Source organism: Passer montanus, unplaced genomic scaffold (genome assembly GCF_014805655.1).
Source record: "Passer montanus isolate IOZ18808 unplaced genomic scaffold, ASM1480565v1 scaffold53, whole genome shotgun sequence".
In the NCBI taxonomy this organism is placed as follows: Eukaryota; Metazoa; Chordata; class Aves; order Passeriformes; family Passeridae; genus Passer; species Passer montanus.
This window is the reverse complement of record NW_024370263.1, coordinates 3,503,843-3,518,212: the sequence shown is the minus strand read 5'-3', so window position 1 is coordinate 3,518,212 and position 14,370 is coordinate 3,503,843. Positions and strand designations below refer to the sequence as shown.

The 14,370-nt window shown below is 41.3% G+C and overlaps 1 protein-coding gene across 2 annotated transcripts in view; it reads right to left on the bottom strand.

Annotated features, from left to right (window-relative positions):
• The window catches only part of TTC28 (tetratricopeptide repeat domain 28), a 102,499-nt gene extending 93,586 nt beyond the window's left edge, over positions 1-8,913 (bottom strand). For both annotated transcript variants that reach the window (XM_039724378.1, XM_039724379.1), the window contains exon 1: positions 8,635-8,913. In XM_039724378.1, the coding sequence (XP_039580312.1) occupies positions 8,635-8,862 (228 nt within the window). In that variant the 5' untranslated portion in view covers positions 8,863-8,913. The remainder of the gene's footprint in view (positions 1-8,634) is intronic.
• Between the last annotated feature and the right edge of the window lie 5,457 nt (positions 8,914-14,370).

Here is a 14,370-nt window from a genome sequence, read left to right as displayed (position 1 = left end):
TTCTGGTAAAGTCATCAGAAATTACAAAAATAACTGCACTGAAGAGCATAAAAAATTGTGTCTATGATAGACTTCTAAGAACTTCTAGAGAAATTCATTTATTTGACTTCCAGGACAGAAACTTGACATTCCTGAGTGAAGGGAAAAAAGAAAGAGTTCAAAGCTGACATAAATCCAGAAGATAAAATTGAAACTAGAGTGTCCATTCACTACATGATAGAAACTACAATATTGTTCAACCTTTCTTTTAAACTTCAGGGGCAAATTCTCTGTCAGTGGATAACAGCTGATAAATAGCAGTGGATAACAGCTGATAAATAGCAATTATTTCTGTCGTTCCATGTAACACAAGGGGCTTTATAATTTCCTCTTTGGAGCAAACAAGCAATCATGTACAAAGATGCTTTTGGCAAAAGGAAATGTCACCTGCTTTGTGCAGCAGTTCAGACCTCAGTGCCCTCAGACACAAATGGAGCAGTGACTCAGAGAACAACAGGTTATAGAAATAAAAATAATTGCCACAATCCTCTTCCCTGTCTGCATTAGTTTGAACTGTCATCATGCTCTTGTCTCAGAAAATGCCTGTGCTTAATGCAGCAATTATCCCTGTGCTGCATCTCCTACTTGTACATGATCACAGACACTTCACATCTCCCTCGGCTACAGGGAGGGAGATGGAATGACCTGAACAAACCCCTGCTGGCACTGTAAGGCCAGGAAGATGGAATGTTAAGCCCTGGATGTGTTTTCAGCTGTCAGAGAGCTCTCAGCAAGGCCCCTGCTAATTGGTTGGGTTTTCTTGCCCTTGGCACAGTGTAGCACACTGTGTAAATGGTATCCTTGAGTGCTTCCTACTGACTTGCTAGTCAAGGCAAATTCCTGCTTTCTCCATTTTTAGTGTTTTCTCCTGTCTACTTGCTCTCACAAACTCTCAATTTAATTTAATTTCCTTAGAGACTGGTTGAGATTATAGGTCTGTGATGAGGATCCAGTGATGTCCAGAAATGCCATGTATCAGCCTGTATAACCAAACAAACATGCAGGTTTATAAGAGCATTCCTATCTATCACAGAGAAACCAGGTACAGCATCCTGGAATCCACTCAAATCCCTTCCTTTATTGTCACTCAGCCACCAATGGGCAGGTCTCAAAGGAGAGGAGGGCTTGATGCACTCCTTATCATCCACAACATCTTGGGCAGACTCAAATTCTAGTCCTCGGCCAACCAGAATTGTAGTTTATGCCAACTACAGCATGAATTCAGAGAGCTAGGACAAACCCAGGATGCCAAACCCTAAGAAAAACAGAACTATCTGCTGCAGAACAAAACCAAAAACATCTGAGACATGGTTCTTGGTGATTTACCAGAGCAGCAAATAATGTAATTGTTGCAAAAGGAAAAATAGATGGGGATAAGTGGCATAAAGACAGCAGAGTAACAAAATTAGAGTAAACAATTAAAATGCAAAGAAACCCAAATGTGTATAGATAAGGTGAGTGTAAAGCAAAGCATTTCAGAAAGCACAGCTCAGAACAGCTGCTCTCCTTCCACTGCCGAGCATCAGTGACACTGCAGCCTCAGGAGCCAGATCTGCAGCACTGCCCTCCCAGCCACTGCTGCCTGATGTCAGACAAGCACAGTGGGAAGCACCAATAGCACCAACTGTGGAAAGAAATTAACGAAATTCCACTTAAAAGTATCTAAACAATGTGAATTTCTGCACAGAGCTGAAATGAGATCCCAGGCCCTGCTGAACGCCTGAGCACAGAGCGCCCTCTCATGTGCTTCACTCATTTCTCCACACACCCCTCCAATCCTCCACAACTTCAGGATGAATCACCACTACGGTCACATTAGCAAAGGAATTAACCTCCAACGTGAGAAAACTCAATCCTTGTACACCGAGTAAAAACAACGAATATATATCTCATTCTTAAGAATAAAAAAATTGAAGGAACAAATCACTGAAGAACCAAAAACTGAGCAGAAAAATCATCTGGCTCTTAACTCCTCCAGGTTTGGGTAGGTAAGAAAAAGAAGTAACAACACCCACTGAGGTTTTAGTCTGAAACTATGGGGTTCAAAACCCAGTACTGTGTAAATAAATGAAAGCAGTCCAAATGCCTTAAAATGCTATCCAGTGGGAATGTGCCTGAATCTCAATGAGAAGGTAACAAATACTTTTTCTTAAATATCACCCTTGCAGATCAATCCTCTCTTCTGCATTTCAGAATTACCTCTGCATTTGTGCTTTGGATATTCAGATACATGAGGAATAAAAACCACTACAGCATTCCTGCACAGTAATATAACTAGTTCCAGTGGCAAGAGAGCTGTGGGGTAAGAAACTACCACCTTCCAGGAGAGAAATTTACATTACAGCATTTAGGCTAAGTAGAATAACTGCAGTTAACTCCATAAAAGAAAATTTTAAGTTGCTTTATTCCAAATACAAAAGGGTTCCAGAAAACAAAGGAAGGAATAATGAAACCCTACAGTAAGTGCTTGAAAAATTTGTGTTGATTTGTTGCATGCTGAGACTCAAGTACCTCTATAAGCTTTTCCAATTTTAAGGCAATAACCTGATTTCTTAGAGAGGAGAAATTTTTCTTGTCTACTTGTCTAAGACAGACAACCATTACATGAAAATACTTTTTTTTTTTAGGATGACATAACTACAGTGTCATTGGTCTATGGTGTCCCTGTCCCCCACTCTCATGTTGCACTGTTACTGCTCTGTAATTTTAGGAATTTAGGGAAAGGAGAACCTACACCACTTATCTGCACAGCAGTTTTCCCCCAGCAATGCCATTACCATCTCTTCTGGTGCAGAGAATAATTCCCTTGACTGTTGGGAAAAACATTAACTCCATAAAGCTGTCAAAGTACTACATGATGCTCATTATTTAAATACCTAATTGGAAAAAAAAAAAGGGGGGAGGGAGCAGAAAACTTTTAGGTGTGGGTGGTCAAACACAGGAACAGGTTGCACAGAGAGGCTGTGGAGGCTCCAGCCCTGGAGATATTCAAAACCTGAGCAGACAATGTCATGACCAACCTGCTCCAGCTGACCCTGCCTTCATCCCCAGGGGCCCCAGCCAACTTCAGCTATGCTGTGGTTTTGCAACACAAAAAGACAGAAAGAAATGCACAAATCTCATGATAAGGTAACACAAGTTCTAGCAAAGTGAAATAAGTCTGTTAAATGGTTTTATGTATGTCTGAAAAACTGGAATGCAACTTTCTGCAAATTAAAGACAGACTAAGCTGAAGGACAGGACTGGAAAGTTCCTTGCTCATCAAATTAAAAACAAGAGGTCTATTCATGAAAAAAGTTATGTGGTCAAGTCACATTCTTTGCTCAAAACTTTTACAGGAGACCGAGGGTGGGCACTCTGCTTGCCATTGACTGAGAAACTCTGAGGTTGTTAGGGATTGCCAGAGCATGTGAAGGTTTGTTTACAAAGATGGGCAGGCAGTCAGGAGAAGTGCAAGTGGACATGCAAGTGTCCCTTCTCCTTGTGAAAGTCCTGGTCAAAGACTGACAGCTGGGGAAGGCACTTAACAAGATACCAGTGCAAGGTTTCTGCCAAATTCCCCTACAGTGAGATGACAACACCTAAACCCCTCCTGCACTGCAAACACCCAAAGGCTTCACGGCTCACAATTCCCCCTGCTTTCAGTTTTTTCATAGTTTTTCTCCACTAGAGATGCTAAGCCACATTTTTAAATTGAGACAATAATTCTAAATTAGGAGAGACAAAGACCATAAGAGAAAGTCATGCCTGATGTAATTCTTTCTAGCTGCTTTTAAATTACATATGCACAGGGCATTCCTTTTGTATCAACTACATTCTCCAGACTAATCAACATTTCTCTAAAAGGTGTTTCAGCTCTAAAAAAGGTTGATACAAAAAGGTGGTCCTGTTTTAAGAAATAACATTTTTCCCTGCCTAGTGGCTGGAACAGTTGTATTAATCAGAGATCATTACTAAACCCCAATCTTCAAATCTGTTTGCCAGCTTGGCCCCCTCTCATTCAGCAACCCACTGAGCTTTTCAGGGAATGCTGCTCCTCAAGCACCAGTCCCTGGGGCTCCAAACAGCACAGGGTCACTAATGGTACAGTCAGCATCCTTCTACTCACACAGGGCAAAGAAATCAAATAAAACCAAGGTACCCCTCAGAGTGCTGAAAACATCCATCTTTGTGATTCTTGCTTCCATTCTCTTAGGCTGTGAATGTTCCTATTAGCCAAATGTATTCAAGTTTGACAAAGTCATTTCATCTCCTGTTAATGAACAACTTTTCTGTTGAGAGATTAAGAGAATAAATCAATGCCAAAACCCAGTTAATTGTTCAGTAGCAGTAGGCTGTTTGTACCTTTTGTTAGCTGCCACAGCACTGAGCCAGCACTCAACGGGTAGTGAAATCTACATTTTAGCACCGAATTAGGTCCAAATTGAAACTATTTAAGCCACAGCATTTTTCTTATAATGTGAGGATTTAAAAATATCTCAAAATCAGCAAGAACTAGGGAGAGACTGTTCAGGTATCAGAGTCACATAATATATATCCCTCCATTTTCATGCACCATGCCTAAGGCTGTGCAGCTGTGAAGAGAAATAGAATAAAAATTTTCTACAGCACAATCAACAGCAAAACAAAGAAAACTGTTCAGTGGGAAATCAAAGAACAAAATTAGTCTGATCTGATTTGCCTCTTGGATATTTCCAAAATGCAGTTTAATTCCTGAAATAGTCTGTTATCCTTGCATTTCTCAGAGCTATGCAGACAAAGTATTTTTCAAATAGCAGAACTCATAAGCCAGCCCTCTCAGACAAAGCCTATGAACAGGTTTATGTGCTGTTGTTATAAACACGTTTCAGCCACACACAATAAATTATTGTGGTCTGTAAGAGATCTGATGTTTCTCTCTGCAATCACTTTCTCATCGTTCATGTCTTGATCTGCATAGATAAGCACATGCATTTGTATAAACACACCTGCTCATTACCCAACATTAATTAATGCTTTAGAGAAAGATTTTGGGGTGGGGATGTTAAGAACATGATTTTCAGCCACAGATTTTATTGAACTAATGCTAACAAGCATTAAGTGGAGTAGGAGCAAAAAGGTAAGAATCAACAAACTACTTAAGAAATGTAGTTTGTACCCAAAGGAGGAAAAGAAATATAGAAACTTATATCTAGTAGTTCAAAAAACCTGCATTCAAATTAATTTTTCAACTTCCTAAATTAAAGGAAGTCAGGTTTTGTATTTAAAACTCAGGCCTTTCAAACCAAATACCAATTGTTCCTACCAAGCTCCCTCTTCTGGCTAATTAATAAACTTGCTTAGACTTTGTATGCAGAAGTTTTGACCTTCCCAGTTCTGTTCTATCCAAAAAAAAAAATTTTTTTTTAAAAACTGGTAAATAAAGGTTGATGTTGAAATATACAAGTTTTGAACTTCAGATAGAGCCCTCCTTTTGTCTCTGACAAGTTCCACAAACACACACAAGGAAATAAACATCCCTGTACCCTGTAGGGACACTCTGCAAACTGCTCCTCTCAGCTTCTGAACACCACTGCCTATTTTCTGCTATCAGATTGAAATGCCTATGCTCAAAACATACCACATTAGTTAATTCATTCCACAAAGTACACCCTTCCTTGTTCTGGCTAAAAGTAGGATTAAATATGCAATAAAGATACAAATATGTAATAAAAATACAATTTAGAAATTGTAAATGTTGAAAATGAGGAAAACAGAATCACAGAATAAACCAGGTTGGAAAATACCTTGGAGATCATGGAGTCCAACCTGTGACCTAACATCACCTTACAGCCAAACCATGGCACTGAGGGCCTCATCAAGTCTTTTTTTCCAAACCTCCAGGGACAGTGACTCAATCCCTGGGAGCCCATTCCAATGCTGGACCCTCTTTCTGTGAAGATTTTGTTCTAATATCTATCCTAAACTAGAAGCAACCAGTCCTCACCGAACTGACACAAATTCAGGAGACAGAACAAAGACAGAGGGGCAGTGAATGGCCTCAATGTCCTAAGCCAGCAGTCACCCTCATTGTGGAGCTGCCAAATCAGTCACAAACAGACTCTGGTAAAATTTTTCATTCTCTTCTAAAATCTAGAGTAATTGCATTTGTGGAAACAACAATTCAAGGTGAAAGGGAAGTACTATGTAGAAGGGTGTGAACATCACAACTCCAGTGGAATGAACACACAGAGGACAAACAATAATTCATTCAGCTGTGGGTTTTCATTATTTCAGTTACTGTAGCAGCATCATTGCTCCTTTCTAAAAGCCAAGCCACATTCCCAGCCAAGCCAATTTTATGAGAATTCTGTCACAACTGCGCCAATGAAGGCAGGCAGCACAGTCAAACTCCAGCCTCTACAAATCATTTCTGCTCAACACCTTTTTGACCTTCAATCCAGCTAACGAAAGGCCTTGAAGGGAAATTCATTTCATGTTTATATTTACCACTGTACCTTCAGCCCAAGTAAAATCAAAAACCTGTTTCTACATACAAAGTCCTAAAAGAACCATGACAACAAAAGACTGCAAAGCCAGCCTCTGAAGCAAAACACTGAGGGATGATCTGAAATAAAACAACACCAAATCTTTAAAAGTTAAAAATGAGAGACAAGGTTCCAAATGGGATTATGAGGGTTTGAGGGAAAGGAGGGAAGTGTGTGATGCACTGACAAACTGAAGATACCACTGTGAAAAGATAAAAGGGAAGATACAAGCAGAGACTGTGGCTGAGCTTTATTCAGGACAGGATGCCTGCAAAAGTTATGTTGATTCTTCCACTGCCAACTGATAGTAACTTTTGAAGTATACAAACATGCTGTATCACAGAGAAAGATATCCATTACACACTGATGGAATAAAACAAGAACAGATGCTATGTCATCACAGTAGTTTTTCCATCAATGAGGCTCAAAATGTTATGTAAAAGTGTCTCCTGACTTTTTGGTAAAACAAGAATCAATAAAGAAATAGAGTTTGCTTAAAGTCAGATGGACATTTAATAGCAGAACTAGAATTGAAACAGAGTTATTTCATGTTTTTAAACTCACTGATATGGTCTATCTGGAAAAAAAAAAGTCTTTTTTTATTATTAAGAATGTTTTGGGGTTTTTAAAATATTCCACCTTAGTACTGCATCAATACATAAGTCTATTATGTCAGTATTTAACTGACTGTTAGCAATGCATTCATTTAACACAGACAGTCTTTTTAAGCTCATAAATCTTTTCCATCTTATCTTCTATTTTAATCCAAAAGTCTTTTCCACTGATCATTTCAAAGGTAGTTATACTTTTGTGACTGGCACTTTGAAAGTATTCTTTTTCACCTTTTCACAACTTTTCATCTAAGTCAGAACTGTATTAAATCACTACCAGGCTTCTTAGAACCAGGATACAAAACTGAGCACAGGCACCCTTGATTTTACACTCCTCAGCCACCTGCAGCCAACCAACCTGGACAGCTAGAGTTTAATGACAATACAAAATTTTCTACTTTTAAACAGAGTCCTTCACACAAAATCTTTTATGACATGCAGTAATATAAACCAGATAATGACCAAAGAAAAACCCACAAAAAAACCCCGCTCAACAACACAACTTAGAAGTTATAAATCATCTCCCTGACAAAGCAGGAGTTTCCTCTAATGTGGACTCATTCAAGTCTTAAGGAAGCATATGAAAAAGCTTTTCTAGAGGCTAATAAACAACTGCAAATCAAAATACAGGAATTAAGAGTGATTTGCTTTGAAATAGAAGAAAACTTCAATAGTTTGGAGCCCAGCTGGTGCAGAGCACCATGCCTGCCACCTGCCCTGATTTCTGAGGAGAGGAACGTGGTGATGAGTCTGCTCTCAAACTGCACCTTTAGCTGAAGTGGCTCATAAGGATGTGTGAGGGACTGACAGGAGAAACAGAATCTGGAGCAGAGGCTGTTAAAATCAATTAGCACACAAAGGCCTGGCCCTGGACTAGCCAAGGCCAGGCAGCTACTGGAGCAATCAATGGCAGCTGGTGGGAAGCAAGCCCAGAGGAAGAGGCAACCAACATCATTTGCTCTTTACAAATGTTTCCTTACATAGTCAGGTTTTACTGAGAATGCCAAGATACATATTTCTTCAAATGTTTGTCCAAAATACACTACACACAAACACTCTTTGAACAGTATTTTGAAAGGCCTTATCATTCTAATGTACTAATAAGAATGTCTATGCTACCTCTCAAAAGTTCTGGAACCACATGTTCCTGGATGCTGATGAATACTGACTACATTAAACATTAAAACAGATGTCCGGTCTTCACAACCCAGGAACCATGCTGTGTTAAAACAGTAAAATAGTAGCATACTCCCATTGGGGAACAGTATGCTTACACAGAAAACTGTTTAATACCCAACAGGTAACTCAAGTCAACTTTTAAACAGAAAATATATTATTATCTGGAGCTTTTAACAAGACCAGACTTTAGTACAGAAATGCACTCTTTTACACTGGGTGCTACATATATGACCAACAACCCCGCAGGAGTTCCTCCTTCCCTAGAGGAAATAACACAGAAGACAAACACACTTCCTTACCTTTGGCCACTTGGGATTGAGGAGTCGTGCCTTGATGGCATCATCCAGGGCCTTGTCATACTGGTGGATCTTCATGTAGGCTGCAGAACGGTTGCTGTAGAGGATGCAGTTCTGGGGGTCCACCCCCAGCGCCTCGTTGTAGAGCACGATCGCCGTGTGGAAGTCGCCGTCATGGCAAGCCTGGTTGCTCTGCCGGACCTTCTCCACAAACTCAGCTTTGCTCAACATGGGACTGTCAGGACTTTTTCTTCTGAAGGATTTTGATCCACAGAAAGAAATCTGACAGGGGGAAAGGGAGAATTTTTATGTTAGTGTTAAGAAAGGCTACTCAAAAAGGAAAGAAAAAAAGAGATTGAATTATTAGAAACTGTACAGCAAAAATTAAAGCCACCAACATCACTGCAGAACAAAGGATGAATTCAGAACCAGATTCTTTAAAAAGTAAATTGTTTATCTATTGAATCTCTTTTTGAGGGTACAGGAGTACCAGAAAGAGTCTTGCAAAACATATCATTCCCTAAGAATGGGGTCTTCTAGACACAAGAGCAGCTGCAGTCTGTTTACATACGCTGCACTCCACACTCAGAAGTGCTTTTCTCCTCAGCCATGCTATTGGATTCTACAGCACCAAGCAGAGTTGCCAGGTAGAGAACAGGTGGCAGCTGTGAATATGAAGATGATGATGGTACCTCTGAACTTTGATATCACAGAGAAGCACAGGAATACACAGACAATGGAAAAACGTGTAAAATCTCTTCAAACCAAAGAACCTGCCCTGTAGCCTCTGCTCATAAACCTCTAAGCCCAAGGAGATGCAGCTGCAAATTGTTCATGTTTGGGAAGGGAAGGAGGAGTTTTTAGAACCACATACACTCACAGAAGAAAAGTGGGACAGACAATTTATTTTAACAACACAACAATCCTCCTTGGCAGAGCCACCCTCCTACGTTGACAACTTCAAGTAATACAAAATAACAAATAAAAATATTTCAGCCTTCTAATTACAAGACATTATTTAAAGTGAGCTGTAGAAAATCCTAGTCCCGTTGATTGTGGTACACTTTTTCTCCTTACTTAACTGTCTACATTGCACATTTTCCTCAACAACTCCTTTGCAGTCAGTAACTGTTTCTGTCATGCAAATCCTGCTCTCTCCCACGGACATTCAAGAACTCAGCAAGAACATCTTAGTCCAACTCTCATCACAAGGCAGTTGGGAGCTGTGCAGTAACAGTATTTGGCAACAGGCAATGCAATACATATGGTAACATATAAAGTACTTGAAAATATTCATTAAAGGTTTAGACTGCTATAATTAAGATTGGTGTCATCTAGTTTTAGTCCTGCAAATTGAAAAAGTTTAAGAATATCACATATTGTTACCACAATACAACAACCACAGGGTTTAAATACATTACCAGAGCCAGCTGGGGAATATTTTTAAAGGTGGAAAGGGAAGCAAGCTGTAAACTGACATCCTGTCACAAGGATCAATTGGTCTATAGACTTTTTTTTCCCTTTCTTCCTTAAGTCAAATAACAACAATAGAAAAGCATCAAGTTAGAAACTACTGATTTCTTATTTTTATTATTACATCCGTTCTTTCCTGACAGTGTTTGTGTGTTTGTCCAAACTTTTTCTAAACTCCTCTGTTGAAGGAGATTCTATGTTTTACTCAGGCAATCTCCTTACACTGCTTCAAGATTTTCATCATTAAAATATTTTTCCCAACATCCAAATCTCCTTTGTGTCAGTAAATGTACTGTTTCTTGTCCTGTAGTAGACTGAACCAAAACCTCTTTTCCTTTCATCTGTGAGGTTGCTTTTTCAATAGTATTCTTGCTAATGCTGGCACTGAACACGTTGCTTCATTCAAGCAGTGCAATAACTCACACATCTGTGAGCATCTGACAATAAACTTCATCCCATGGACAGTTTGTTGTGACCTGAGGGCAAGAACTGAATATGAAGATTCAGCAGCTGTTACATGGGCACGTGTCCAAACACAAAGGTGAGGAAACCCTGAAAAAGGTAATTAGCCAGCAGAAGGCTTGGAGGAACGGCAGGAAAGGGGGCTGGTGCCAGGGGCAGCAGTTTCTTCACGTGTCTTTAAAGGGGGCTGCTGCCTCCCTCCCTGAGTATTTCCTGGTCACTGACCTGCACCAGGGACAATGAAAAATACCAAATGTAATCTATTTCCCAGGCTTTTATCACATTCAGAGTGAACAACTGCAGCTACCACAAGCAGTACCACAACAAGCCTAAGTTATTCAGAAGATAAATATTTCAAGAAATAGATTCCTGACCAGCTGTGGCCATAACTGCCTCCAGCAGGAGGGTGGCCTGATGTGAAGGCACAGGCAGCCCCACCCTGGAGAGCTCAGGGGCAGCAGGGGCATCTCACCCACCCCTCTGCCTGACCACAGGGACTCTGCTGCCCACCCAGGACCACCAAGAGCTACTGAACCCTCAGCAGTGGGACCTCTGCAAGGGCACAAAGCACCCAGCACAACCTCGAGGAGCACCAGTGAGACAAGTCCAACAGCTGTCTTTTCTGGCAGTTTATTATGCACAAACAAACGCGCACACAAAGCTGTTAATGATCCTTCCAGGATCACACTGCGAGTCTGTAACAACAAGGAGAATCCATGAGGACACATCCTCTCAGTCCAACTGAAGTGGTTTCTGCCTCTAATATCCTGTGACGTTCAACAATCTCATGAAAAAAAAAAAAGGAAACTACGATGGTAATTTGTGGAATATGTTACTGTTTAATTCCTGCTATCATGAGAACTACGTAAGGCAGTAAAACATCATGAGGTAAAAGAAAAAACCCTGAAACAGTAAAACTGAGTCACTCTGGCACTCAAACCACAAATGAAAAAAGATTATGATTATGGTACCAACTCACAAAAAGTACTCATTAGAAAGTCATCCCCTCTGCAGTCACCACTGCTCCTCTCCTGTTAACACAGTGGAAGGTGATGGTAATGCACATATTTGGGCTGCCTAATATTTTGCTACAGAAGGTGCCTGCATGTACTAAACTAATGCTAAAGAAGTTTCTTAGTGCAGCAGAACAAATAAGGCTCTAATGAAGTGCAGAAGAGGTTCCAGTGAGAAAGTCTGAGTTAGAAGCTCATATATTTCTCATAAAGTAGAAGAGGGCACAAGCTTCCCAACACTACTCCAAACGAGCATAAGACAGCAGAAATCAGCTCTTATTGTGATGTCAGACAGAAGCTTCCACAATACCTGCTTCAGATCAGACTCAGCAACAAATGTCCTTCACTGGTGAAAAAGTCTCCTCTGGGAGAAGGTGCTCAGGATTCAACCCTGCTGGCCAAGCAAGTGGAGTGTTGAAACACACACAACCTTCCTTGGTCTTTTTCAAGATGAAATGAACTCCCAACCACCCCCAAAGCAAACAGGAACTCAAATATACAGCAAAACTTCTCTTACAAGAACTTCTGTCTTCCCTGATCAAGCTTGTTAAACTTAGTCCTCTCTACAGAACATCCATTAAATAAAAGAAGAGCCCATACACTCTGAAAAATGTGTCTGAACAGCCATAGGGAACAGATTCCCAGTGAGTTCCAGTAAGAATGAGAAGAGACAACAAATCCACATTCTGCTCCAAGAGGACTAAAGAAAACAATGTGGTACAAAAGTAAATGTTTTATCAAAACACCAATGTTACACCTCAGAGATTGTTGGTTTGTATGCAATTCCTCTTATTTAATGCTACATAATGCAAATTATTTATTTGATTTGATGATGTCTTGGGTGGCATGTCCATAGTTAAGATATCTTTTTAAAAATTATTAATAATTTTTAAAAAAATATACTGTGATACGTAGAATTTTTCTATTTTAAATTATCTAAATAGCTCAAGAGGCTACTTATTGAAGCATTAGGAAGAGGACAAAACCAAAAAGAGGCAAGCAGAAAAATTGGCAATCCTAATGGATTCTGAAAAAAAGTGACAGTAACTTAAGCTAAATACAGGTTTCCAAAGTCAGCTTAAATCTGTAGCTGAGCTTCCCTTTCCATGAAAACTTCTACACAACGTATATTAATCTGTAAAATGGTTTTATGGTTTCTCTCCATATTCTGGGCTATTACTGTTTTTCTGCAATAGAAATTGGCTTCAACAAGAGCCCAAGAACAAATAAAGCACATGGAGTGTGTCCCTGAAACCTCCCAGCAGCCAGTACTTCAGCCAGGCTGTACCACACTCCTGAAGAGATATGAAACCTTGCCAACCTTCCCCTAAACAGAGCAGAATTACAGCAGAAATAGTGTGGAAAGAAATGAAACACCACCAAAACTGGAGGTTTAAGCCACTTCAGGATGATATGAACTCATCAACAGGAAGGAAACAGATTTTTTTTTTTCTTAACTGGAGCTTAAACAAAGTTTTCTATAGAAAATGGTTTTAATTTTTTTTTTTTTAATGGAAAAAAGTTGTGAGCTTTCAATACTGAGTTTGGAGAGATCTGCACTTGTGACAGCAGTTAGATCCACCCTAATTTAAGGCATGCTACATATTGCTAAAAATTGTAATAACAACTATTCAATCCATGGCTAAATTACAACAGTACTTTTTGGTTCATGCATAATTTTTAAAACTAGTTATTGTTAACAATAATTATATAAATATATATATATAATTAAATCAGAATCTATCAATGAGGAAACAGACCTTTCCCTCCGATCTGTCTGTGAGCCAGAGGGAGAAAGAGGCAGCAACGAGGGAGTGATGGACCAGCAATTCAGGCATGAACAGTAACCTCACTCGAGGAACACCTGTTAGGGTAACACTCAAAGCACTTCCACTCATCCGTTTAGGAATTTATCCACTTGCCACATATCCATTTCAAAGAGCCTATAAAGGGCTCCATTAGCACCTGAAGAGCTCTTGTTTCACACCAGAAGAAAGCGCAGGAGAGATGCTATCTAAGACCGTGAAAACCTCCAAGAAAAAGGAAAGACACTAACATTAACAACCCCAGAAGATCAGAGGAGGAAGGTCAAGAAGGGATAGGCACCCGGCTCTCTGGATTTCAGCTCTCTGTCCACTGGCGACAGCCAGGGGCATCCCTGTGGCTGCGACCCCCAGCTCCGGGAGCGCAGCTGCTGCCCGGGCTAAGAGCATCGCTGATCGCCAGCCCGTGTGCTCAGCCACGCCGGGACACCCGCTGTCACCCCTGACTGAACCCAGTCCCCGGGTACTAAGCTCTGCCAGTGACAAAGCCCTCATAACCAAGTTCAGAACAACTTTCTGTGCCACCGAAGCAGGGTAAGGAGCTCCGCAGTGCTGCCAAGGACACCTGACACGCTCACCTCCAAACTTCGCAGATTTCAGCGAGCCTGGAGTTTGTTTACGGGGGCGCCAGAGCGAGCACAATGCCCACGCCGACATCCGAGCTCTGTGCTCGCGAGGGTCCCGCTCCAGCTAGCGGCGGTGCTCGGGGCACGCAGCCCCCGCTCCGGGGCCAGGCCCGGGCCCTCCGCCGCTCCTCACGGCGCAGGACCCGGCCGGGCTGCGGGGACCCCCGCCCGCGCCGGGCTCCCAGGCAGCGCGGTCACTCGCGGCACCCCAACGTGCCCAGGGCTTAGGGAGCCCAGAGCTCGGCCTGGAGTGCCCGGAGCCCCTCCAGGAGCTGCCCCACGGCCGCCCGGCCCCTCGCCGCGCCTCGGGCCACCGGGCCTGCGCCCCCGCCGAGCCCCTGG